We start from the raw sequence: 26,061 nt of genomic DNA on the forward strand, positions 1-26,061 counted from the left end.
ATCTGTCCATGGTTGTAGTTTGCATCAGGAGAGCTATTTTGAATATTTTGACTCCATGTGGATAAGGTAACCATATCAGAATTTTTTTTTTTAATAAAATCAATAAGTCATGCCTTAATGTGCAGGAAAAACCCTGTATGCACGCTATCAAATGGACATAATTGGATGTCAGTCACATCTTTTATTCTAGTACTGAGTAAAATACACGTCCAAGTAATTTATATATGCCAACACAATGAAAAAAAAAAAAACCCAAAAAGCGAGTACACCGCACCAATGCTGACAGCACTACATGACTGTGAAAACATATTCATGGATTGTCTTAACATTTGTGGCTTCAGTACACATCTTAATTTGTGCCATTCCAATGTGCTTGATTGGGACATCACGAGAACGCATCACACACACACACACACACACACAATGAGATGTAATGTAGCTCTTTAAAATACTCTTTTTATGCATAATGACATGGTGCAAAACCACTTCGAATAAAGCTTGTGGGAAAAACGCATTTCTTTTCGTCATAAACTTGTCCCTCTTTGGATGCGTTGTAACAGTAATATGTATCAGTACTGTACAAAAACCTTCCAGTGACGAAATCAGCAGTTCATAACGAGCGCACTCGGCAAGTGCAATCTTCAGTATTTAACTTTGCAGCATGATTCTAAACATGAATATGGTTCCTTGACTTTGTGTCGTCCTTACCTGGGAGCGACAAATGCTTTGACAGGTTGAAATGAAAGTTATGATTCCTGTAGGTGAGGTATAATGAGATGAACTATTATATACAATAAAAGGACATTGGAATGAAACCTTTCAAGAATTCCAACAGTTGAAATAAATGACACGGCTGGAATTTGGACTCGTATCAGTGTGAAATAAACCAGCAAAATGTGCTGTATGAATAGTTTCTCTTATTATTCATTAGGTTTCCCATGACGATATATATATATATATATATATATATATATATATATATATATTGTCCGTTTGCTGTGGAAAATACGCCTTAAGTGAGCGACGCAGCTGAACTCGACTGCGCTATTGCGTTGCGCACGGGATTCGGCAACTGCTTTTGACGAGTGGCCGCCGGTAGGTTCTGGTTTTGAACCGTCGGTACGTGGCTTTGCTACATCGCAGTCAACTCGTTCGCTCGAATGATAGCGTCTATTCGCGCTACGGCCACTATTTGAGAAATGAGTGCGTATGTATCGATATAAACTGTATATTATTAATAAAAACCCTGTTATGACCAACACTGCAAAAACACCACACAAACACTAAAAGCATTTTTCCTAACTGCATTTCCATGAATATAGAATATTCCATTTTATAATCCTGTTTACATGTTCCACACCTACATATATAATGTCCAACATAGAATAACTAGTCTTTGCACCATCAAGTATGTTAGAACTTTAAAATAATGCCACGTAAAGAGGAAAGCTTGTCCAACAAAATGTCTGCTTGTTTCATGACTGTATGGCTTCGTAGTTTGAAACACGGCAGGGTGTGGTCGGGTTACAACGACAACTTTAGGGACTCACTTTTCTCGCGGTTAACTTTGGCCAACATTAGCACTAAGCTGTTTGTAAGTGTGTGTTCTCATCCGCTGTGTAACAGTAGCATAGTAGTCGGACTACGTACATTCAGTAGCTCATTACCTGTAATACAAAGGGGTTTAAGTACACTTAAAGCAGGGGTGGGGAACCATGTTAAAGTTTGTATGGAGTCCTCAAAGGGCCATAGTTGCTCATTTTATTACAAGCATTCATATGACAGTGTTCCCTTATTTTATGTCAATAAAAAAGAGGTTTACTTTGCTATTCTAATTTTGTGATTGAGAACTTTGGATCTTGTTAGCTTTAAGATACGATTATTAAAATCACACAAAATAAAATCAGGAATCGTTTTGCTCTGAAGTAAAAAAAAAAAAAAAAAAAACCCTGTACTGAAATACATTTTTCCACTCTTCTGGTGTATTTTTATCAGCATTTTGGTTGTATAATTTCATAGTGGGCCGAATCAAGTGCTCTATAGTGTGGCCCACGAACTGGAGGTCGCCCACCCCTGGCTTAAAGGAAAGGTGCACCACTTTAACACTGAGGCCGACAGCAAAAACAGGGGTTGTCATTTTGAAATAAATCAACAATACTACCAGTGTAGAAGTACAATAGGACAGGGATCTTACATTCAAGTTCATAGCGAAATACATCAGTAACGTTACTTTTACACACAAACGTCTTTCCTCAGTGTGCTGGACTTGCGTTTCCAAAAACATAAATAAATTGCTTGTGTACCCATATGCGTGCGTGTGTGTGTGTGTGTGTGTGTGTGTGTGTGTGCCGTGCCGTGCGCGTGGAGGTCCTACAGGCCCTTGTTGAAGTAGACCAGGGTGGTGGTCTTGTTGCTCTGTCGAATCCTGTCCTGAAGCTCCGGCTCCAGCCCGCTCACTTTCATAGAGCTGCAAACGTACGACCCGGGACGCCATTACACCACCGAAAGGGGCGGAACAAACCGCATTGTTTACACAACTGCGTGTGTTGTGTTGTGTGCATTTAAGAGTGTGTTTTTGGTGTGCATGTTATGCTTTTGGTGCATGGTTTGAGTGTACATTTAGTTTTTCTGTCCATGTTTTGTTGAGTGCGTGTAATTTCTTTTTGTTGGTTTTTAGTATACTTCTTTGCGTGCCTGTTTTTGTGTGGGTGTGTTTTTTTGCATTTTTTAAAATATGTTTAGTTTTTTGTGTGCGCAATTTTTTATCGTGCATGTGTTTTTTGGGTGTGCGCATGTAATTTTTGTGCATTTAAACACTTTTGTGTGTGCGGGTTTTGTTTTTGAGTGTTTTGTTTTTTTTGTGAGTGATTTCTAGCGTGCGCGCATTTGTGCGTGGTACGTGCATACGTGTCCATTTTTCGTGTGCGTTTTTGAGTGTGGACTTTGTGTATTTGTTTGTTATGTGTGTTTTTTTGTTAAAAGGTTTTGTCTGTGTTCTGTTTTTTGGTGTGTGCGCACGCGTTACCTTTTCTGTGGGAACAGGGCGCAGCACAGCGGGGTGGCAAACACCAAGCTGTCAATCAAAGAGAGGGCGGGGTTATTTTGAGACTGTTCCAAGTCCAAAACAGAGATAGGCGCTATGTTAAATCCTACCGCCGACTTACCACAAACCCACGAGCCCCACCTGGATGGGAGCGTTGAGAATAGGGAAGCGCTGCAGGGAGACGACTATATGTTAATATTGGAATGTTGACAGACTCTTTTGAGCTAAACGCCAGCAGGGCCCCCAACATGACTGAAGAATATTACCTTCATGAAGGCTCGCTTCTCCAGTGTGTTCATTATGACGGGAGGGATAGCTGCAAGGGTGGGGGGGTACAACAAAACAAAAAGCTCGTAAATGCCTCATCTCATCTCTGCTTTAAAACAAATAACAGGTGGCGCAACTTTAACTATCACTACTATCTTCTTCTTCTTCTTCTTTTCCTTTCGGCTTGTCCCGTTAGGGGTCGCCACAGCGCGTCATCCTTTTCCATGAGAGCCTATCTCCTGCATCCTCCTCTCGAACACCAACTGCCATCATGTCTTCCCTCACGACATCCATCAACCTTCTCTTTGGTCTTCCTCTAGCTCTCTTGCCTGGCAGCTCCATCCTCATCATCCTTCTACCAATATACTCACTCTCTCTCCTCTGGACGTGTCCAAACCATTGAAGTCTGCTCTCTCTAACTTTGTCTCCAAAACATCGAACCTTGGCTGTCCCTCTGATGAGCTCATTTCTAATTTTATCCAACCTGGTCACTCCGAGAGCGAACCTCAACATCTTCATTTCCGCCACCTCCAGCTCTGCTTCCTGTTTTCTCTTCAGTGCCACTGTCTCGAATCCGTCCATCACGGCTGGCCTCACCACTGTTTTATAAACTTTGCCCTTCATCCTAGCAGAGACTCTTCTGTCACATAGCACACCTGACACCTTCCTCCACCCGTTCCAACCTGCTTGGACCCGTTTCTTCACTTCCTGACCACACTCACCATTGCTCTGGACGGTTGACCCCAAGTATTTAAAGTCCTCTACCCTTGCCATCTCTTCTCCCTGTAGCCTCATTCTTCCCCCACCACCCCTCTCATTCATGCACATATATTCTGTTTTACTTCGGCTAATCTTCATTCCTCTTCTTTCCAGTGCATGCCTCCATCTTTCTAACTGTTCCTCCAGCTGCTCCCTGCTTTCACTGCAGATCACAATGTCATCTGCAAACATCATGGTCCACGGGGATTCCAGTCTAACCTCATCTGTCAGCCTATCCATCACCACTGCAAAAAGGAAGGGGCTCAGGGCTGATCCCTGATGCAGTCCCACGTCCACCTTAAATTCTTCTGTCACACCGACAGCACACCTCACCGCTGTTCTGCTGCCCTCGTACATGTCCTGTATTATTCTCACATACTTCTCTGCCACTCCAGACTTCCGCATGCAGTACCACAGTTCCTCTCTGGGTACTCTGTCATAGGCTTTCACTAGCTCTACGAAGACACAATGTAGCTCCTTCTGACCTTCTCTGTACTTTTCCATCAACATCCTCAAGGCAAATAATGCATCTGTGGTACTCTTTCTAGGCATGAAACCATACTGTTGCTCGCAAATACTCACTTCTGTCCTGAGTCTAGCCTCCACTACTCTTTCCCATAACTTCATTGTGTGGCTCATCAACTTTATTCCTCTATAGTTGCCACAGCTCTGCACATCACCTTTGTTCTTAAAAATGGGCACCAGTACACTTTTCCTCCATTCCTCAGGCATCTTCTCACGCACTAGAATTCTATTGAACAAGCTGGTCAAAAACTCCACAGCCACCTCTCCTAGATGCTTCCATACCTCCACAGGAATGTCATCAGGACCAACTGCCTTTCCATTTTTCATTCTCTTTAATGCCTTTCTAACTTCCCCCTTACTAATCATTGCCACTTCCTGGTCCACCACACTTGCCTCTTCTACTCTCCCTTCTCTATCATCTTCCTCATTCATCAACTCCTCGAAGTATTCTTTCCATCTACCTAGCACACTGCTGGCACCAGTCAACATATTTCCATCTCTATCCTTAATCACCCTAACCTGCTGCACATCCTTCCCATCTATATCCCTCTGTCTGTCTGTATTCCTTTCGCCTCTCCTCGGTCCTCTCAGTGTCCCACTTCTTCTTAGCTAACCGTTTTCCTTGTATGATTTCCTGTACTGTGAGGTTCCACCACCAAGTCTCCTTCTCTCCTTTCCTGCCAGAAGATACACCAAGTACTCTCCTGCCTGCTTCTCTGATCACCTTGGCTGCAGTGGTCCAGTCTTCTGGAAGCTCTTTCCGTCCACCGAGAGCCTGTATCACCTCTTCCCGAAAAGCTGCACAACACTCGTCCTGTCTCAGCTTCCACCACATGGTTCTCTTCTCTGCCTTTGTCTTCCTAATTTTCCTCCCCACCACCAGAGTCATCTTACACACCACCATCCTATGCTGTCTAGCCACACTCTCCCCTACCACTACCTTACAGTTGGTAACCTCCTTCAGATTACATCGTCTGCACAAGATGTAATCCACCTGTGTGCTTCTACCTCCGCTCTTGTAGGTCACCCTATGTTCGTGCCTCTTCTGGAAAAAAGTGTTCACTACAGCCATTTGCATCCTTGTTGCAAAGTCTACCACCATCTGTCCCTCCAAGTTCCTTTCCTGGATACCGTACTTACCCATCACTTCTTCATCACCCTTATTACCTTCACCAACATGTCCATTACAATCTGCACCAATTACGACTCTCTCTCTGTCTGGGATGCTCAGAACTACATCATCTAGCTCCTTCCAGAATTTCTCTTTCACCTCTAGGTCACATCCTACCTGTGGGGCATAGCCACTAATCACATTACACATAACACCCTCAATTTCAAATTTCAGCCTCATCACTCGATCTGATACTCTTTTCACCTCCAAGACATTCTTAGCCAACTCTTCTTTTAAAATAACCCCGACTCCATTTCTCTTCCCATCTACACCATGGTCAAATCATTTCAACCCTGCCCCTAAACTTCTAGCCTTACTGCCTTTCCACCTGGTCTCCTGGACGCACAATATATCAACCTTTCTCCTAATCATCATGTCAACCAACTCCCGAGATTTTCCTGTCATAGTCCCAACATTCAAAGTCCCCACATTCAGTTCTAGGCTCTGTGTTTTCCTCTTCTCTTTCTGCCGAAGAACCCGCTTTCCACCTCTTCTTCTTCTTTGACTTTGACTTCGACCCACAGTAGCTGGATTTCCAACAGCGCCCTGCAGGTTGACGGCGCCGGTGGCGGACGTTGTTAACCCGGGCCACGACCGATCCGGTATGGAATTCTTTGGATGAACGCTCATATTTGTTTGGCAAGGTTTTAAGCCGGATGCCCTTCCTGACGCAACCCTCTGCATTTATCCGGGCTTGGGACCGGCCTACAGTTTGCACTGACTTGTGCCCCCCATAGGGCTGCATTTTAATTATCACTACTATAAATAGCCATGTTTTCACCAAGCAATATAGTTGGGCTCTCGACAACCTGTTTAAGTCAGCATTTCCACAGTAGCATGCCAGTAGCTACGTACGAAAATTGCATAACATCGTTGCAACAGGACAACTCCAATGTAATGTTATTGATGTAACACCGTGTACTACAACAAACTGAATTGAAGTCAGCGCGTTCTTACAGCCATGCGGCAAATGCAAACATTCTCTTTCTGCAGGTTTAATGAAGCCATTTAAGACGTTCTTAAGGCTACTTTGATCCAATGCGAGGACTCTCATTCACTGAATGTGATAACGAGGAGAGAATACACGTCGGCACGATCTTACAGCAGGAAGCGCAAACTTTATTAGGTGTACAAGGTATGTGCGGGTTTAATTTAAGACTACACATTTGTTTCCCTCAGCCTACTTTGACTAAATGTGTGACTTTTTTTTTTTTCGGGCAATTTTTAAATGCCATTCACAAAATGTGACCACTAAGAGAAAATACATGTCAGCGCGGCAAATCCAAACTTCAACAGGTGCCTAATTGTGCGTTCCTTTTGATTTCACAGTTAATTCACGCACCTACAGTGGCATCTTGACTTCCCAGTGGAATTTCTTCCATGACTGACTTTGTAAGAAAACCTTTTCCCAATTGTGTGCGCGATAAAATGACATGGTGTTTACCCATAGCTGGCACCGCCATGCCGATCCTGGACACCACCACCTGCATGATAGCCAGCTGGGCCGCGTTGGCAGACTCTCCTAACCTGTTCCCGTTCTCGTCCGTCACGGGAATGCCGTACTTTAACTCCCTTGGGGGCGGGGGGGGGGGCACAGAAACACGAGCTGAGTAGAGCTGCGTCGCGTGCAGCTGTGGAAGCGAAGGAGATCTCACCTCTGTCTCATGAAAGGAATGTTGATACAGTTGGCAGCGGCGACGGCGGCGAAGGGCACGAAGCGGCTGATGATGGGCGGGAGACGCTGAGGGGGGGGCACGGACACACTTAAAACCACCAGAAAAATCACCTTTCCATTGAACAAGCAGTCGGTCGCATTGATGCGACGTTACCGTGGCCAGAGACTTCAGGCCCAGGGCGGTGACCACGGCGCCAGTCGTGGCGCTCACGTAGGCCGCACCGAGCTGACTGCAAATACACACACATCAGGGTTTTTTTTCCCCCCTGTCTTCATCCAATCAGGCATCGGGGAGGGCAGGGGTGGGCAAACTTTTCATTTGTTTTGAAAGGGGAAGATGGGCCAGGTCATTCATACATGAAGTTTGGGGCGGGGAGTAAAATATATAGAATCATTTTAAAAATTACACAATTCCTGCTCATTTTGTTGATTCATAATGGAATTACAATTAAACAATTATTTAGAACTAATACAAAATAAAATGTGCATTTTTAAATTTGACTAATTCTTTAATTTACTGGCATTTAGTTAACATTTACTATGACACGAATATTTTTGGGGGTAAAAACTGCTTGTTAAATGAAACTATTACTTTTCTAAAATAATTGATGCTCATTTTAAATGTTAATTATAATTTCACAAATTATTTAAAATACAACACAATCATACTTGTTTAATGTAAAATGGTTTATATGATATAATAATAATGTTTATATTGTTTATATGACTTATGTTTCTTTTATCTACAATTCATTCACAATTTAAGGAATTAAATGAATATATTTTAGGAGAACACGCTAAATTAATAAAAAAAAAATATATTTTTATAAAATAACTGAAAACTGAAACATTAAAAGTATTGTTGAAAATAATTTCATTTATTAACCAATTATTGATTGTAATAAAATGTTAATCGTGCAATTGTTTATTTTACAATTTTGTATTTTATTTACAATACATTAAATTATTTATCAAATTGAATTTTTATTTTAACTAGCCAATTTTAGAAGAAAACAGTTAAAATAATGAAACAAAATAGTTTTCATAAAATGAATGATTATTTGAATTGTATTCTTCTTCCTTCCTTCCCTTTAGGGGTCGGCAACACAGCGCGTCATCCTTTTCCATGTAAGCCTATCTCCTCGTAACTAGCCAAATTTAGGAGAAAACATTTTTCTATAAAAATTAAGCATGCAAATTTGTAATCGTATTATTTACAATTTATTCTTAACCAATTATATAACCATTCAATACAAATATTTATATATAAATAAACAATGTATTGAATGATAAATGAATAACAATACCCTGAAAATGAATAGATACATTTGAATTATTTTAGGGAAGGAAAAAAACAAAACAAAACAAAACAAAAACAAAAACTGCTGAATGAATGCAAGAAATATTTGCCCACCCCTGATCTGGGTGAAAGTGAGAGGTGGTCCATACTTGACTGTCATGGGAGCGTCTCCACTGCGGTTGGTGTAGTTGACCACTGCGTTGAAGGATTGGTTAACCCACTGCCAGAACACCACCGCCGGTGTGGTCCTGTAAGCATGTGACAAATGGTTAATAATTATTACTACGCCACCACGTGAGCATGAGTGCTCATTCAATGAGTGAATGAATCACTTGACACGTTCAACGCTCAACACTCTTGCATGACTACCAACGTGTTGCCTCCGCCCAAGTTGAGATGACGTTTTTTTGTTTTTTTTTCTTTCGAGTCTTTAAGAGGATTTTCACTCAACTGGGATTAAACCTCTATTTCAGTTCCCGTGCTGCTCTGTCAGTGCATTTATTTGGATGAAATGTACACTCATTCAGCGTAGCGGTTGCACGAGGAACACACACAGTTTAGACACACGGCTGTGCCGTCACTAAGGCGCTACCTGTAGAAGGTGAGCATGCAGCCAGTGATGGACATGTTCATGGGCACCTGAGCGGACATCCGGCCGATCACGAACATCTTCTCGCCGGTGTCGGGGTGGAAGGCCGAATCGTACACGTACTTGGCCCGCCACAGCTGGTCCTCCGTCAGGCCGGGCGCCACCACCCCGGCCCTGGGGAGTAATAAATACTTCAATTTGTTTTCATTTCCATTTGTAATTTTTGTTTGATTTATTTGATGGAGTTTTCATTTAACTTCAATTAACTTCTTTTTTTATTTGTAATTTTAATTTAGCTGTGGTAATTTTGTTTTATTATTTTAAAATGTATTATTGTATTTGCAATTCTTTTTTATATTGATTATTGTAGGTTAATTGCAATTTAACTTTAATGCATGCAATTACATTTGTTTTTAATTGTGATTTAATGGTAATTTATTTTTTGTTCACTGTAATTGAATGTAAAAAAAAATAATAATCTATTTTATATATCATACACTGCAACTACAATATTACCCTACTTCCACAAGTAGTGGCATGATCTGAAATTAAAAAACAGACACTGTGCCTCAATTAATTTCCAGGTACGCCGTCCACTCCAGTAAATAAAATGTAAAGACGTACACGTAAAGAATCAAGTTTTGCTTTTTCATTGATTGTTTTTGTGTGTGTGACAACCACAGAACCCAAAATGGAACTTATTTAAATGTATTGCATTGTCATTTACAAGTGAAGCGCTCTATGTAAACTGGTAGAATTTTGTAATGTCACAAGTCCTACTAGTAGTTGTGAACTAGAGCACAGTTTCGTCTCACTCGTAACTTGCAGTTGTCCTACGAGCACGCAAAAGTTGTCCAACTAGTGAGGTTAAAGAGCGTACTAGTTAGCAAATGGACCTTAAGCTGCGTATCAAGTACAGTATATGGAATAAACGTTCAAAAAGGCTTGCCGTGCAGCATCAGGTGGGTCACTGCAATGGAAGATGACGGTGGCAGTGAAAATGACATTTTTAACTCATTCGGTGTCAGCCTTCCCGGTGAACACGGATATTTGACTTCTAAAGCCGTCAATGGCAGTGAAGGAGTTAATTCCTCAATCCACACCAAAATGTAACGGCTTCCTCGTTCATCCGTCACCCTGGCTGCAAAGCAAGCCGAGCCTCCTACCTGTAGTTCTCCACGATCACCCGGGCCTCCTCCAGCGTCCCGGAGGATAGCAGGACGTTCCTGGGGTCCGTGACCATGAAGAAGTGCTTGGCGCGGCCCATGAACGCTCCTTGGTCCCATCGCGGCTCTTTGATGTTGATGTTGAGGGGCAGTTCTCCAGACATCTTGGATTTCCTTGCACCAGAAAAAAAGGGACACTATTAGTTTAACACCCACCAATATGGGTACCTGTTATTATTAGAAAAAAATTCAATTAAACAACCTCACTTTAATTGTGTGTAGGGGAGGAAGCATAATATGGGTCCTATTAGTTATTGATGGACAACCAGTGTGCACAACAGCTGGTATGGTGCGTTCAAGGGCAAAAACATATTTGAGCTATTGTTGTATGTTGTGTAAACAATCGATGTAAACTATGAATGGCATTCACAACGCTTCCTGCCAATTCCATTCAAAAGATTTGTCGTCAGACTTTGCGCGTGACTGTTGAGCTGAGTCCACACAATGCAGCACACCGACCGGCTCGCCTTCCAGCTCAAATTCAGTTCCAAATGTGACATATTGGGATACAAAAAACGGACGAGCCACCCGAATTGCGACATTGCGTTAGCAAAATAAGTGAAGAGCTTCATCCCCAAATTCCACCATTTCGGCGCCCTCATGGTTAACGAGTCATCCGGGCTACGACCCGCCTCGGCGAGCGAGGGCTAGCTCCCCGCTCTTAAAGTATCGCAGGGAGGCTTAAAGCACGCAGTTGTGTCGTTATGATATGAATCGAGAAAATACAAACAGTCAGTAATTTACATGAAATCCGAGCGTTACCTGTTTAGGTGGAATATGAAGACGACTGACCTCTCAATATCACTGCAACCGGCTGCTAGAGCTGTGTTACCTTCACGTGCCCTTACACGTGTTTGGGAATCCGGCTTTTACTCTATGTTGATAGTACGTAAACCGTGAAATACACACGAAAGAGACCAGCGGGAGCGTAAAGATAAGTACCTATTTGTCATAAACTCAGCGTCAAGTTACCTGAAGTCAAAATTAACGGATGAATCAATTTAAAAATTGTAGCTATTTTCCGTTTTTCCAACATCGGGGGGAGCCGATATGGTAAATTTTTGATGTACGCAAATGCATCATAGTACTTGACGTATTCAGGGCGTGATTAGTTGCCCGAAGCGAAACAGCGAGCACACGTGAGTGAAAATCTCGACATCTGATTGGTCAGACAAACGCCCTCTCGCTCTGATTGGTGGTTTTGCTTATTTTCCAATGACGCACAATGAAAACACTGCGCGAGACAGTTTTTCCCCCGACCTTTTTCTCGGCTATATTGTAATATTTTGTATTTATTTCAACTTGCGGTATTTCAATCATCACTATTTTTTTTCCTGCTTTGAGATATCTGGTGATACAAATAGTGGGAAAACCGACAGCACCAATATGACATATCTCTTTTAGCCATAAGATGGTGCTGTTTCCCAATTTATTGTCACGACGCAGCCATTTGCCCACATTTTAGTTTATGCCAAGTACCAACTAAAAAATACTTAGCTCTACAAGTACCAAAATCATGGCCATCATTAAGTGTCTCAGAAGGCCTAAGTCTTCACCAAAAACGAGTCAGAAGATTTATTCCTAGGAAGTATATTTAATATTTTTGTAAGACAAGTTTGAACATTAACACTGCGCTGAATAAAATATTTTTTTTTAAATTATTATTATTTAGCTAATGATTCAATTAAAATGTCCTGCACATAAAATCTAAATTGTAATTAAATACAAAAAGACGAAACAAGTTATTAATGATACGACTCAACTGTATTTAGGCAGTGATTCTTTCATTAAAAAAATAAAAAAATAAATAAAAAGACTCGGGCAAAAGTAGGAGTACTGATTCAACTCCTTTACCTTGGTAAAAAGTACAAACTCTGAAATTTACTTCAGTAAAAAAAAAAAAAAAAAGTATTATGATGGAAAAAGTAACAAGTCCCTTTTGACAAAGCAACGAGTAGAAAGTAGACATTTCTGTTTTCAAATGAAACGCTGGCATCGTTAATCTCTTATGTCCAAATTTGGTCAATTTAATATTTTTTTCCACAAATCGATACGATTTACAAATGATTGCCGTCTTTCTAGTATTAATGACTCAACAAACATGGCCTTTTGTTTTTGGTTTCTTGAAAAGTGGTAGATTTGGAGATGCCAGCTTTCCACCTAAAAGTCAGAAGTCATCAGAAAAATAAGTACTCCAATTCTGTACAGATACCTGAAAATCCTATTTAAGTACAATAAATATGTATTTATCCTTCATCAATTCCCACCACTGTCAAGTAGTCATTGGATAACCATTGATAACTAGCCATGGTGCTGTAATATCTTAAAAAAGAAGGACTTTTATGACCGAGAAAAAGGACACAGGATCTTGTCAGGACAGCTCACCGCATCAGGCATCCTTGTTAATTAAACATGAGCCGAGGGGGGGGGGCACCGTGCATTTCTGATTGGACTAGACAAGGGGAGAGCCACAAAAGGCTGCCGCATAGTCCTGAAGCGTGAGTGGACTTTCTCCTTTAAATCACTTTCTATTCTAACTGTCAAAGTCTGGATGAGGGAGGGAAGGCTTGCGGCACCCGCGGCATGGCTCACCCCCGCAGGGAGATGACGAACGGGGGCGGGCGCCCCCACGTCCACAACGGGGGGCAGGCCGGGGGGTCCCACTGCTACATGCTGAAGGGGCAACAACATGGACACCGACGGAGGTCGTCCTCGCCCACGGGCCGAGTTATCCTCATCGATGCTCCTGTACAGGGTGAGTAAGACAATCCAGCGATTGGGAAAACCTTGGCACACTCGTCAGACAGTTACTAGTGAGGCAGAACTGTTGGCACTAGTTGACATCTACGTGCGACTAGTACTATCTGGTGATGGTGTGTTCAGGTGGAGATGACAGTGAAGACATCCGCACGGTGACGGTGGACAAGACTGCGGACGGCCGTCTGGGTTTTAGCGTCAGGGGCGGCTCTGAACACGGACTGGGGGTTTTTGTCAGCAGGGTGGACGACCACGGCTCAGCAGGTCAGCAGGAAGCGATCGTCCGTGCTACTTATGTCATAGGACGCGTCTTTGTTTCATTAGCCCAAGGGCATTCATCGAGTACACACCTACCTAATTACTCACCTACCCGTTTACGGTCCTACCTAACTGCCTCGCAACCCAGCTCAGGCCGGGCTGGCCGTGGGCGACAAGCTTGTGGAGGTGAACGGCGTGAGCCTGGAGAGCATCACCATGGGCGGCGCCGTCAAGGTCCTGACGGGAAACGGCCGTCTCAGGATGGTAGTGAGGCGCGTGGGCAAGATCCCCGGCATACGCTACTCCAAGGAGGAGACCACCTGGTGAGCGGACCGTGCTGGCATCTGCCATCTCTTCCGTCTTGGTGTTGTATTGCAGTAGCGGATGGATTACTGCTTTTCACCTTTAGGCCGTTTGATTATCTGACAGTGACTGGCTGGAGATCAACAGCTAAAAGACGTTTGTTTTGGGCAGCTAGCGGTTAGCTACTTTGGTTTTTATGTCACAAGACGCAGTTGACGGGATTTAAACATGTATTCATTGTGCTTGTGAGTGGAGCTACAAGGAGGAAAGGCGGGTATAACATGGACTGGTCGACAGCCAATCGCAAGGCACATACAGTACGATTTTGGTTCGAAGTAGCCCTACATATTGGCTCGGACATTAAAGTGACACCACAGCACCCTCTGCTGGATGTGTTGGGGCACTGCTCCACCCTGGAAGTTCAAAAAAATGTGTGTGTGTTTTAGGGTGGACCTGATTCACAGGAGGACGGTGGTGGAGGAGGGCGGACACACTCCGTCGGAGGACAGCGCCCTCCGCAGGATAGTGCATCTGTTCACCACATCCGAGGAGGACGAGAGTTTGGACTGGGAATTTACGTCTCGAAGTAATCGAGATCATCAATTGGAAATTGTGTTTCTAAGCAGGCGGCCTTTTGGAATCACTGTTTATTCTTCTTCTTTCAACAACTGAATTTTCTTTTTTGGGGGGCTCAATATGCACTGAAAATTCCTACATTTCGCCAAGCGATGAATAGTTTGCGTATCTGTTCATGTCTGCGTTTCAACGGTCAGGTTGGACCCGGGCGGGCCGGCAGAGCAGCACGGCATCAAAATGGGGGATCAGATCCTGGCGGCCAACGGGGTCAGCTTCGATGACATCACACACAGCAACGCCGTGGAGGTCCTGAAGAGCCACACGCCCGTCATGTTAACCATCAGGGTGAGAATTTTGGGGGCAGACGCTGGATGCAAAAGTAGCAGTACTAGTTAGTGATGGTGTAGTGGGTAACTCATCTGACTTCTGCGCAAGCAGCGTTAAATCAGTTGTTGCATAGTGATGGTGTGAATGTGTCAGTGAATAGGTTGTGAATTTTTAGTTTTTTTTTTAAAATTGTTTTGCTATTTAAAAAGAAAAAAAATTCAAATACAGTTTTTGTGGGGAATTTGCTTTCATTTTTGTTAACAGTGAAAGTTGGAAATGGAAATATTGCAAAATCTTTCAAAATATTTTGAATATTAGAATACTTTTTGAAACAATTATTTTAAATTACAGTTTTTATCAGTAATTCATTAACTGAGAATTGAAAATGCAACTATTGTAATTTTTTCCCCCCAAATATTTTATTTTTTATATTTTAAATATTTCGAAATATTTTAATTTATGTTTTTAAAAAAGAACGGGGATTGAACCCCGGACCTCAGAACTGTGAGGCAGACGCTCTGACCAGTCGGCCACGGTGCCGCCCTAATTTATAATACTTTTTAAAAACGCAATTTCCAAATGCAGTTTTTGTTCTGAATCCGTAATCATTTTCGTTAACATTGCGAGTTGCAAATGTATTTATTGGAACATTTCTTAAATATTGTAACGTATTTTAATTCTCAGAATTATGTTTGTTTTTTTATGCTTAAATATTGACAGTATTTTAAAGATACTCAATATGTAACTCTTGACTACAATGAAGACAAGAGCTATGGAAGATGGATGGATGGATGGTTACCCCATTTGCTCATTTCTTAACGAGGCCGTTTATTTACTCAACTGCAGAGAAGCGGGCATTTCTACGAGCGACTGTACAAATGCATCCGTGTTCTTTTTCACAACCCCGCGGCAGTGTGACACTGTCCATCATTTGTCCTGTGATGGAGTTCCCCAAGTGTTGGGACGATACACCAAAGTGTGTCACGTGTGTTCGAGAGCGCCACAATCCTGCTCAGCGCAACCAAAAGTGGCCCGGTGCTGCCGTACTCGTTATCTCAGGTTGCGCGTCGTGAACGGCGTCCGTGTTCATTATTGATGGGCGGCCGTGGGATCAGGTTGGAATTTGTCCTATCCTGCTTCCTGCGTGTGTTGCAGCCAATTATAGACACTATTCATCGTCACACGTATCTGTATCAGTATCTGACAAAAGTAAGCACACCCCTCGCATTTTCAGAATCAGAATCAGAATCAGAATCATCTTTATTTGCCAAGTATGTCCAAAACACACAAGGAATTTGTCTCCGGTAGTTGGAGCCGCTCTAGTACAACAGACAGTCAATTTACAGAACACTTTTTGTTCATATTTGATTATATCTTTTCATGGGGACACTTTGCTATCATGTAAAGTAGTCAGTGCCTGGCTTGTATAACAGTGTGACTTTACTGTCCCCTCGAAAGAACTCAACACGCAGCTATTCATGTCAAAACTGTGGGCAACAAAAGCGAGTACACCCCTAAGTGAAACTGTCCGAATCGGCAGTGGCCCACGCTTGTATTGTTTTACCCATATTATGGGATGTAGCAGGATGCCCCATGCAGGCGCGGTGGCCAAGTGGAAAGGTGTCGGTCTCGTAAACCGAAGATCACGGGTTCAATCCCCGTCCGTGCCTGTTGACTGTGCACCTCAGAGGAAGTAAAAGAAGGCACCTAGTATTTAAGCAAATGAGATAATGTCATTGCAATAGTGTGCACACCCTTATAACTGTGGCTGTATTCAGAATGAACCAATCATACATACACACACATATATATATATGTATTTTTATATTAGTTGGACAGGTTAAAGGTCACATTAATAATGAAAAAAATAGTATTGAAATGATTTATCTTGGTCTAATTTTTTTATGTCACAAAAAGCTGGCATTTGAAAAGGGGTGTGTAGACTTTGTATATCCACTGTATATACTGCATATATAGTTCTGTTACAGGAAGCTGGAAGATACCCCGCATATAAGGAGATGGTGGCGGAGTACGGCTGGCTGGACAAATGTATGTTGACTTTTTCCACAAGTGACACAATATTTTCAAACACACAGATCATACTTTAAGACACTGTTTAACATCACTGTTCAGTGTATTAATGCGGAGTTATTTGGTGGGGGGGGGCACCGAGCTGACATCTATGCCTCTTGGAGTTGATTGTGAAAATTCAGTTATATTACATACTCGGAAATAAAGATCGTTCTTCGTTCATGTCCTGTCTGAGCGGCTTAGAGGATTAATAGCACAAGAGGTCAGACTGCTTCTGATCCCCACAAAGCACACGGAACATTGTGCAAATTGAACTTGGTGTGTGCGCGCGCGCGTGTTCAAATGCGGAATAACAACCGGCTTGTAACGCTCGAAAGGCCGCCGGCTCAATGCTAACATACAACATACCATAGACGGGCTTACGGAAATTAGCAAAGGCTAATTGTGGCAACTGCCACTTAACACACTTGGCGCAGCAACACGTACAAATAGAGGAGCAGGCTTATTTGAATTCTTATTTTTAAATTACATTTACAACCAAAAAGTCGACATTTTCTGAACAAAAAGTTTTTTTTTTTAAGGAAAAGAAACACTAATACATAAGTTATAATTTTATGAGAAGTTGTATTTTTCAGATTTATAAAAAAAAAATCATTTTTTTAAAAGAAAGGATGAAAAGGATAAAGGAGGAGGCTAAAGAACTTATGACCTGCGAGTCTTGTTAAATTTTCTCTCTACATGTGTTGCTCCACAATTTGTGTTCAAATAGCCGCTATACCACTGCGACACTGATCCTATTCGTTAGCCTGTCTATGGCGTTTTGCTTTTTTTTTTTTTTTTAGCATTAAGCTAAACAGACCTGTTCGCTATCTGCTAAGTCGGGTCATTCGTAAGTCAAGTTACTAATACATTACAATTAGGTTGTAAATGTCGTTCAGTGAAGTCGAATGATGCTTGTTTGATTTTGCAGTTTCCAATGGGTCCGCGTTGGCGGCGGGTTCCTCCCAGGGCTCCGAATCTCATTCGTCTGTGTCGTCGTTGTCATCCAGTACCCCCGTGAGCTCCCTCAGCGCTCTCTCCCAGCTCATGTTCCCCCCTCCCGTCTTTGGGACGGGGAAGGACGGCACCGAGGTCGCGAGACCGAGGTCCTCATGGCCCTCAGTAGGCCTCGCAAGCCCATCAGACGTTCCCAGAGTCACATCACCGTGTCAGGTGGCGTACGTTTGATACTGTATATATATTTCTAAAAAAATGAAAGTAGTATACCTATTTTACAAATATTTTAAAATCATCTAAAAACATTGAAGCATGTTTCACAAATACAAATATCTTAGATGGATTGATGTAAAAAAAAAAAAAAAAAAAACTTTTTTTTTTTAAATTAACACAATTTAAAATTTTAAACATTTAAGAAACAAAAATATTTTAAAACTTAAAATATTTTTTAGATATTGTAAAATGTTACAATAATTAAATTTACACTTGCCACTATTAACAAATATAAAATAAAGTTAAAGTAAAATTTTTTTATTGTTTAAAAAACTACAAATGAAACGCTTAAACCATTTTGAAATTAAAAACATTTTAAACTGTTTAAAATGTTACAATATTTCAATTTCCAACAATTAAAAAAGATGAATGGAAAATAGGTTCACACAGTCACAGAAATATAGATTATTAAAATGAATTTCCGGTATATATATTTTTATGTTACAACCCCAATTCCAATGAAGTTGGGACGTTGTGTTAAACATAAATCAAAACAGAATACAATGATTTGCAAATTATGTTCAACTTATATTTAATTGAAGACACTACAAAGACAAGATATTTCATGTTCAAACTGATAAACTTGATTGTTTTTAGCAAATAATCATGAACTTAGAATTTGATGGCTGCAACACGTTCCAAAAAAAGCTGGGACAGGCTCATGTTGACCACCGTGTTACATCACCTTTCCTTTGAACAACATTCAATAAACGTTTGGGAACTGAGGACACTTGTTGAAGCTTTGTAGGTGGAATTCTTTCCCGTTCTTGCTTGATGTACAGCTTCAGCTGTTCAACAGTCCGGGGTCTCCATTGTCGTATTTTACGCTTCATAATGTGCCACCCATTTTCAATGGGAGACAGGTCTGGACTCCAGGCAGGCCAGTCTAGTACTCTTTTACTACTAAGCCACGATGTTGTAACACATGCAGAATGTGGTTTTGCATTGTCTTGCTAAAATAAGCAGGGGCGTCCATGAAAAAGACATTGCTTGGATGGCAGCATACGCTTCTCCAAAACCTGTATGTAACTTTCAGCATTAATGGTGCCTTCACAGACGTGTAAGTTACCCATGCCATTGGCACTAACACAGTCCCATACCATCACAGATGCTGGCTTTTGAACTTTGTGTCCATAACAGTCCGGATGGTTCTTTTCCTCTTTGGCCCGGAGGACAGGATGTCCACAATTTCCAAAAACAATTTGAAATGTGGACTCTTCGGACCACAGAACACTTTTCCACTTTGCATCAGTCCATCTTAGATGAGCTCGGGCCCAGAGAAGACGGCAACGTTTCTGGGTGTTGTTGATAAATGGCTTTTGCTTTGCATAGTACAGTTTTAAGTTGCACTTACGGATGTAGCGCCGAACTGTATTTACTGACATTGGTTTTCTGAAGTGTTCCTGATCCCACGTGGTGATATCCTTTACACATTGATGTCGGTTTTTGATGGAGTGCCGTCTGAGGGATCGAAGGTCACGGGCATTCGATGTTGGTTTTCGGCCTTGCTGCTTACATGCAGTGATTTCTCCAGATTCTCTGAACCTTTTGATGATATTATGGACCCTAGATGATGAAATCCCTCGATTCCTTGCAATTGTACATTGAGGAACATTGTCCTTAAACCGTTCGACTATTTTCTCACCCACTTGTTGACAAAGAGGTGAACCTCGCCCCATCTTTGCTTGCGAATGACTGAGCAATTAATGGAAGCTCCTTTTCTACCCAATCCTGGCACCCACCTGTTCCCAATGAGCCTGTTCACCTGTGGGATGTTCCAAACAGGTGTTTGATGAGCAGTCCTCAACTTCCTCAGTCTTTTTTGCCACCTGTCCCAGCTTTTTTGGAACGTGTTGCAGCCATAGAATTCTAAGTTAATGATTATTTGCTAAAAAACAATAAGGTTTATCAGTTTGAACATTACATATCTTGTCTTTGTAGTGTCTTCAATTAAATATAGGTTGAACATGATTTGCAAATCATTGTATTCTGTTTTTATTTATGTTTAACACAACGTCCCAACTTCATTGGAACGGGGGTTGTAGAATGCATTTCAAAATTAGCGCATCTTAAACTTGAAAAAGGTGAAGAAATATTTAAAAAAAGATTATGAATTAATTACATTTCAACTCACACAATTAGCAAAAGTGAAAATGGGGTTCAATGTTTATTTAAATGTATTTTGTTTATGATATTGTGATGTCTATTTAAAACATATTCACTGCCATTGACGGCTTTACAAGTCAAATATCCATATTAACTGGGACGGCTGGCAGTGAATGACATTATTATAATGAGTACCTCAAATTGAAAATGATAATTTCCTGCATGCTAAGGTATAGTCAAAGAAGCACACACTCCTTCAATCACATTTATGTGAACAAACAAACAAACAAAAAAACATAGAAGCCTTTTGACTGGTTGGCCTTTCGTCTTCATTTGTCAGTCGCGAATGCAGAGCGCGAGCGACTTGGCTGATTGGACTTGTTATGTTGTGCTCTCCATATGGATGGCCTGCTCACACAAAGATTGCTGCCATTTGTCAGCGTTAGGGCATCGCATACACACGCAACGCACACTCACACAGGCAGATTTATCGTGCTCTATAGAAATAGCGACATCGTGCGCATCAAGCCACTTCGAAAGAAGCGTGCTCACTCTTCCATTCATAAAAAAAAAACATTTCAACATTTTCTTTTCATGAATTCTAAATATTTACAAATATTTCAAAATGTATTTTTTCTATTTAAAGATTTTCTTGTCATGAATTCTAAATATTTAAAACGATTTCAAATGTATGTTTTAATTTTAGCCTGCGATTGGCTGGCAACCAGTTCAGGGTGTACCCCGCCCGATGGTAGCTGGGATAGGCCCCAGCGCGCCCGCGGTAAGCGGCTCAGAAAATGGATGGGCGTTTTAATTGAAAATTATTCCAAAACACATTTCAAAATATTTTATTATTCATACATTCAAAAAATATGAAAGAAATCATTTAAAAAGGTATACAAAATTAGCATATTGTTTATTAAAAATATTGCAAATATTTGAAATCTATATTTAACTTTTTTTTTATGAAAAAAAGGAAAATAGATAATATAAATTAGTGTGACAAAATCTATTATTTGAAATAATTTTACAGGTATTGATTTCAATTCATTTTCAGAATAAAAAAATCTCAGATATTTGCAAAATATCATTAACATTTTGATTTAAATAATAAAAAAAAGGTCTCTGTTCTTGCTCTGACCTCACATCAAGACATGGCTGCGTATTGATTTTGGACCAATTTGAACACCATCGGTGCTTTAAACAAAAGACATTTGTATGAAAAATACCAACCCTGGATAAACCTGATGACTTCTTATGGTGACTGTTGTATTGATTGTTCTATTAGAGGAGCAGCAGCAGCAGCAGAAGCAAGCAGAGAAGGAGAGACGCAGCCCAAGAGACAAACCCAAGCTGCGGCGCTCCAAAACGTTTGTCAACCTGTTTTTCAGGAAAGATTGCAAGGAGAGGAGCCCGTCCAGAGGTCAGATCACGTTATATTGCCACATATATATTTGTATATATTCAATTTGTACACACCATACAAAAATCTCAAAACCAAGCCTAGTTATAACCAGTTTTCTATAGTACTAACTATATATTCTATGCTTTCAGATGTTCTAATGTATCCCACCTCCGGTTTAGGAAAAGGTCACGTTGGGCCGACCCCCCCCCCCGGGGAGTCCCGCGCGGGACCGACGGGAGACCCGACGTCCCTGCGGCGCCTGGAGGACATGTCCGACAAGCTGCTCGGCCGGGACGAGGTGGCCGCTGTCAGCGGGTTAGACACACGCTTGAGTGCGCAATCTGTTTCAAATTTGTATTAGAAAATATAATTTGGAGTAGAAAACTGATTTGAAAAGTCTCAAAGTATTAAAAATATATAATTTTTAAAAAAATCTAAAAATAAAATATTTGAAAAAATAAAAATAAAAATAAAAAAATATATAAATATTCAGAATGTGTAAAATGCATTTTAAAGTGTGTTGTTACAATTGTTACATTCGGTATAAAAAAAATCTTTTCTAGAAATGTATATCAAAGTTGAATATTTAAAAAATTTAAAATAAAAAATTAATATCGTTTGAAAAAAAAAAAAAAAAAAAAGGGAAAAAAACCTTTCTGCCCTCCTGCAGTTTTTAAGTGAGAAGGTTGTGGAGGATCTGGTGCGCCCCCTCTTGGTCATCTTGGACCGGCCAGAGAAGATTCTACTTCTCAGAGAAATAAGGTGACGCATCATGTTTGACGCCCACAAACAACGAGCAAGTACGACAGACAAAACGTTTACATGAATACTGCATAAGTCTGCATGAATGGCGTGTTGGACAGGTTGCTGATTCCTCCAAGTGAGTTGAGTCATTTCGAGAGCTTGGTGACGCCTTTTGAAGAGCACGCCTACAATCTGCTCAAAAGTCGAGCTGCTGGTAAGAAATAGACGCAACACTCTGATTACAATAGTACTTTGAAATATGCTCCAAAAAAAAAAAAAAAGCTCTGGCAATTAGTTTTTTTGTAGTGTTTTGTCAACTCATTCTACATTTTAGAAAAAATAATTGATTTTAAAAACTGGCGAGTGTAATGTAATGTCAATTGAAATATAATGTTACCGGTAATTAACTTTCATTTATTAAATGTTGTATACTTTTTAATATTACTGTACTTGTATCAATACGTTATGCAACATTCTATTTGTACTGATACATTAGATGAAATGTTTTTATTTGCCTTCATTAAATTTGGTGTTGTAATATTATTACAATTAATTGCTATTTTTAATTCTTATAAAATAAAATGTTTTTTTTTTGCTCTGTTTTGCACATTGAGTTACCTAAAAAAAAAAAAAAAAAGCCTGACTCCATCTTGAGGAGTCACCTGCGGGACTTTGCTGACGTCAGCGTACGCGTTCCCTCGCCCCGACGCACCAGGAGCCCCGTGAAGGATGTTTTTGAGACCCCCCCCCCGCAGTCACGCTCGCACTCGGCACAAGACTACCGCGTCTCCACGTTGACCGTCTCCAAAAAAGCCAAACAGTCGCTGGGTGAGCAGACGCACCGTGCTAAGGTCACCAAAATATTATTTTCAAACAACTGTACGGTGGATAGAAAAAGTCTACACACCCCTAAACTATAACTAGGTAACAGTAAATAAGTAACTGGAGCTATGTAACTAATTATTGTAATTAAAGAAAAGTAATGTAAACAAAAAAAGTCAAGAAAAGTCAACAGAAAATGACTAGTGCACCTCAGTCGTCCTACTAGTGAGGACAAAGAACATACTAGTGCACGGACCTTAAACTGGATCTCAAAGATACAGAAGAAATGCTCAAATGACTTCATACGACACATTCGATTACATGACAGAGTGATGCCACGCCTGAGTGTGTACACGAGTAGTAGTATTGCTACAATACAGCAATAAAATACTCCTACTACTAACAAAATTGTTCTTTGAATGTGTGTGTGTGCAGGTATTAGCGTGTCTGGAGGGCTCGAGTCCAGAGTCCAGCCAGTCATCAAGATTGAGAAGGTCTTCCCTGGAGGAGCCGCGTCAATGAATCCTGATCTCAAGGTAGCGACGTCCTCAATTCACTTTCGGCTGGCACGACGACAACTAGCACCACAGCTAGCACTACTACAACCGTCGAGCTTTGGAGCATTTATTCGATATCCTACTAGTGCGCTGAATTGCACTCAGGGGTGTCGAACAAGGGGGGAGGGGACAACTGTTCCAGGCCCCGCACCCTGGTGACAAATAATATCTGGAATAAAAACCCTGTTTTGAAACCCTAACCCTGTTTTAAAACACGACTTTGAAACCCTAATCCTCTTTTGAAACCCTTAACCTGTTTTTAAACCCTTCTTTAAAACCCTAACCCTATTTTGAAACCCTACTTTGAAACCCCAATCCTATTTTAAAACCCTACTTTGAAACCCTAATCCTGTTTTAAAACCCTACTTTGAAACCCTAACCCTGTTTTTAAACCATAGTTTGAAACCCTAACCCTGTTTTGAAACCCCTAACCCTGTTTTTAAACCCTATTTTGAAACCTTAACCCTGTTTTAAACCCTACGGTGACACCCGATCCCTGTTTTGAAACCCCAATTAGTCGTTTGTCACTCGTAGTACTAGTAAGACGCAGTTGTAAACTAGTGCACAGAGTTGTTCTACTAGTGAGCCTAATTCCTGAATTGTCTTACTAGTGAGAATAAAGGTTACGGCTCGCCATAACACTAGCTCATCTAGTACTACCGCCACTACTCGCTAACTACAACTCCTACCACTACTACTATCCTCCGAATGGACGCTGTTTTTTTTCTCTCCATAATCATCATGAATGCGCTAAATGAGCATAAAAAGGACGAGGGTCAGATTAGGTTGTCATCTATTTAATTCAAATAAATTACTTTTTTTTAATGCACTTTTTAATCCCCTCTTTGCGTAAATGATCCAAATCTTTTGATGCCGCCGCCACGAGGCTGTGCAGCACAACAACAACAACAACAACAACAAACAAATCAAATAAAAACAAATGTTTGGGTTGTCTAAACTTGTTTCCTTGACAAATGAATGGAAAGTCCCGACGGCTGAGGAGGGAAGACACACCTGATTGGTCGTGTGTGTTACTTCGTAACCTTCATCACGCAGGTGCATTTAAAAAAAAGGTCAGCGGAAGTCACTCTTGTCACTCGAGTACTTAACACACTGCTCACATCCTGTAGGGAACTGTGCGTGTGTGTGCGTGTGTGTGCTCATTTTATATTGAAGGGAGAGGCCCAGCTGTGTCTGACATAAATCGTTTTACCGTTACGAGGAGTCCCGTTATGATTATGTCCACAATCCTTATCTAGTCGTAAAAAAATAAATAAATACTCACCTCAAAGCAGAGGTTTTCTTCCGAAAAGGTTTACCACTGTTTCACATCACTTTTCCTTTTAACAACACTCAATAAGCGTTTGGGAACTGAGGACGACTAATTGTTGACACTTTGTAGGTGGAATTATTTCCCATTCTTGCTTGATGTACCACTTCAGTCGCTCACTTCATTGTCGTATTTTGTACGATAAAAAAAAAAAGACGTTGCTTGGATGGCAGCATACAGTACATGGAGATGGTCACAACTCCTCAGTAAACTGCAGTAATATTAGTGTTTTTTGGCAGAGGATAATTAATAAATGCCTGTGAGTATGCTTATATTGTCAGTCTACATTTTTTGCTCCACTCCCAAAACAAAGAATAATGAGCAAAATATGAAGATTGTAAGCATGTTTCATCATGTCATGTACGTTTTGAGTTGTTTTGCGCGTGTTCACAGGCCGGCTACGAACTGCTGCGCGTGGACGGCGAGAGCCTGCAGGGCGTCACCCACCAGCACGCCATCGACGTCATTCGCCGTGCCTTCAGCAACAAGACCGAAGACCCCATGGTGCTAGTGGTCAAGGTCCCGAAGGAGACCCTCAAGGACCCTGCTTACTAACAATAATGGGCTTCATTTATGAAGAAATGCTAAATTTATGTTTTGTTTTTTTTAAATATTAAATGCCACATAAACTGACTGTCAGTCATGAAGTCAACATGCGGCGGGCCGCCAGTCTGCCAGAAAGGAGATAATCCCAGGCTGTTCCATGAGATTTATGGCCAGATTAAAACTCTTGTACGGTATTACGTCAAAAGCGATAGTTTGGAGATGATTGCAAAATGGCTTCTCTTTATATTTTGGCGCTGGATTTTTGTCTGGCACAAGTGCTGCCTGCTCTGGAGCAATCTGCCACTTTGGAGCTTTAATTACATATGAGGAGGAGGGATTTGGGAAGAGGGGGGGGGGGGGGGAACCCCCCAAAAAACAGGCAGCCCATGACACAGTTTCAAGTCAGAAACAAACACTGTGGAGTATTCTGCGCATACATCGTCCCTTAGTGAGGCTAATGGACAAAAAAGATAAC

The 26,061-nt window shown here is 41.2% G+C and overlaps 3 protein-coding genes and 1 non-coding gene across 6 annotated transcripts in view; 2 read left to right on the forward strand and 2 right to left on the reverse strand.

Moving 5' to 3' along the window:
• Nucleotides 1-161: 161 nt before the first annotated feature.
• Nucleotides 162-11,462, reverse strand: sfxn3 (sideroflexin 3). Of its 2 annotated transcripts, none has more exons than XM_061791027.1 (11): nucleotides 11,348-11,462; nucleotides 10,496-10,669; nucleotides 9,333-9,503; nucleotides 8,890-8,988; nucleotides 7,595-7,670; nucleotides 7,421-7,506; nucleotides 7,210-7,337; nucleotides 3,310-3,359; nucleotides 3,165-3,214; nucleotides 3,026-3,073; nucleotides 162-2,467 (listed from the first exon to the last, which is right to left on the reverse strand). In XM_061791027.1, exons 2-11 carry the CDS (start codon nucleotides 10,657-10,659, stop codon nucleotides 2,371-2,373), a joined length of 969 nt encoding a protein of 322 aa, XP_061647011.1. In that variant the 5' UTR covers nucleotides 10,660-10,669; nucleotides 11,348-11,462; the 3' UTR covers nucleotides 162-2,370. The 2 variants fall into 2 exon arrangements, with proteins under 2 accessions (XP_061647011.1, XP_061647010.1); XM_061791026.1 differs by having other exon boundaries at nucleotides 11,318-11,454.
• A 163-nt stretch (nucleotides 11,463-11,625) lies between these two features.
• LOC133485919 (PDZ domain-containing protein 7-like) lies at nucleotides 11,626-25,673 on the forward strand. Its single transcript, XM_061790313.1, is given in 16 exon segments — nucleotides 11,626-13,310; nucleotides 13,439-13,576; nucleotides 13,719-13,893; nucleotides 14,320-14,414; nucleotides 14,417-14,459; nucleotides 14,647-14,794; nucleotides 16,765-16,825; nucleotides 17,778-17,915; nucleotides 17,918-18,019; nucleotides 21,471-21,605; nucleotides 21,737-21,930; nucleotides 22,258-22,349; nucleotides 22,451-22,553; nucleotides 22,946-23,159; nucleotides 23,589-23,689; nucleotides 25,434-25,673. Coding segments are annotated over 16 exon segments (2,073 nt in total). The 5' UTR covers nucleotides 11,626-13,138; the 3' UTR covers nucleotides 25,596-25,673.
• Nucleotides 16,013-26,061, reverse strand: part of LOC133486209 (leucine zipper putative tumor suppressor 2 homolog) — a 55,950-nt gene continuing 45,901 nt past the window's right edge. For both annotated transcript variants that reach the window (XR_009790962.1, XR_009790961.1), the window contains one exon: nucleotides 16,013-16,483. The gene's annotated coding sequence lies outside the window, so the exon portion shown is untranslated. The remainder of the gene's footprint in view (nucleotides 16,484-26,061) is intronic.
• Nucleotides 16,375-16,446, forward strand: trnat-cgu (transfer RNA threonine (anticodon CGU)). Its single transcript has one exon. It is a non-coding gene; the product is annotated as a tRNA-Thr (tRNA).

Source organism: Phyllopteryx taeniolatus, chromosome 11 (assembly GCF_024500385.1).
Source record: "Phyllopteryx taeniolatus isolate TA_2022b chromosome 11, UOR_Ptae_1.2, whole genome shotgun sequence".
In the NCBI taxonomy this organism is placed as follows: domain Eukaryota; kingdom Metazoa; phylum Chordata; class Actinopteri; order Syngnathiformes; family Syngnathidae; genus Phyllopteryx; species Phyllopteryx taeniolatus.